The sequence below is a fragment of the Capsicum annuum genome, unplaced genomic scaffold, assembly GCF_002878395.1.
Source record: "Capsicum annuum cultivar UCD-10X-F1 unplaced genomic scaffold, UCD10Xv1.1 ctg54303, whole genome shotgun sequence".
Lineage (NCBI taxonomy): Eukaryota > Viridiplantae > Streptophyta > Magnoliopsida > Solanales > Solanaceae > Capsicum > Capsicum annuum.
In genome coordinates this window covers 1,887-3,472 of record NW_025862489.1, presented here as the reverse complement: position 1 = coordinate 3,472, position 1,586 = coordinate 1,887, and the positions used below count along the sequence as shown (strand labels likewise).

Genomic DNA, 1,586 nt, shown 5'->3' with positions numbered 1-1,586 from the left:
TTTCTTGGCTTCCACACACAGATTACTCTCTTTGGCAATAACTCTGCTACTGTTTTGTTGAATACAGAGTCGTCTTGGTGGATTAGATATTCACCCAACTGATTCTCCAAATACTTGTCGAAATCAGGTGGATCATCGTGTCCGAACTCTGTTCGGATCTCGAGAATGATGATCTCCGATTGTGTCTCCGACAGGAATTTCTTGACATCGTTGATGACAACATCAACGTTACAAGAAACTAGGATACCATGACACACACGACCATCTTTTTGAACTCTGATGTCAAGAACACGGGTGCCCATGACCTGTGGAAAATGTATAATAATTAAATAAATAAAAGTGTTCTCGAATGTCATGTAATCTAGCATGATATCATTCATAGTAAACAAAGATTACATGATTAATGAGATGATCGCGTAATTTAACATTACCAGCTGTTTGTAAATGGACAGTGATTGTGTTCGGGCAAAAGGTCGAGAAATAAATGGGATCCCTATTTTGTTAGTTGCTGAATCATGGGTACCGGGCCAAACTATCTGGTTCACATGCAGTTTATCGAGGGCAAGTGTTGACATCCAATTTTTCCTATCATCTACGAAATGATCACAACCAGGGAAATCTGCGCTACCTTTGTCCTTGAGATCACAAAGAAGTTTTTTCTGAGTACGGATTGCTTTTCTTCTTTCCACCTGTTTAGAGAAAAAAGCACCCATTTTCACAATATAAGTACTAACAAGAAAAGAAGAAGGAATACAGTGACTTTTCTCCTCCTGAAACTTTTTTTTCCTTTTTCTTTATGATATTTCTAGTTGGAAAGGATTAAAGTTTTTTGTGTTTAATATAACGCCTTTCTATTTTCTTTTTGATACAGTGCAGAAAGCTTGTTGATTTATGACAAATAAAGAAACTTCCTTTTTAATATTTTTAATTGTATTGACATATCTTTAAAGTGAATGGACCACTTGTCTTTACTACTAAGGGGTCCGCTTCATTGGTAGTATGGGTAGAAAGTCACTATCTTTTAACTCCCAATTTCAATTTATTTGTCTAGTTTTAACACGACATTTAAAAAATAAATATTATAAATTTTTTATTAAAATTTATGGTCATAAATAAAAAATAATTGAATATATTGAGATATCTTTTTTAAACAAACTAAAAAAAAACAGTTGCCACAAATTGAAATGGAATGAGTTATATTTTTTGCTCCAGTGTACGCTTGTCCTGCTTTTATAATTGTTGGAATTAATTAGTACTCTATTATAATTTATTTCTTTTTTCCCATTCGGCTGGTCACTTATGTGCCAGATGGCAAACCGAAAATTCAACAACTGACAATAATTGTGAGAATTGTTATCCAAGAATTGATGACACCTTCAACCAACGATTTGACAATTATTATGATTATATTTTACAAGGCCTTGGGTGTAATTCGAGTATTGTTATCCATTTGGCTAGGAAAATTATTAACTTTTTCAAAAATTCTTTGGACACATTTTACCCAAGCATATAAATGAGAGATAATTTTTATGATTCATTATAAATGTCCGTTTAGTTATATGATTTATTTTTTCTCGAAGATTAGT

General features: G+C 32.8%; 1 protein-coding gene across 1 annotated transcript; it reads right to left on the bottom strand.

The window, feature by feature from the left end:
- Positions 1–933, bottom strand: LOC124885403 (PI-PLC X-box domain-containing protein DDB_G0293730-like; the record flags this gene model as incomplete). Its single annotated transcript, XM_047404236.1, is given in 2 exon segments — positions 1–305; positions 432–933. Coding segments are annotated over 2 exon segments (587 nt in total), but the record flags the coding sequence as incomplete, so codon positions are not given.
- Positions 934–1,586: the final 653 nt, after the last annotated feature.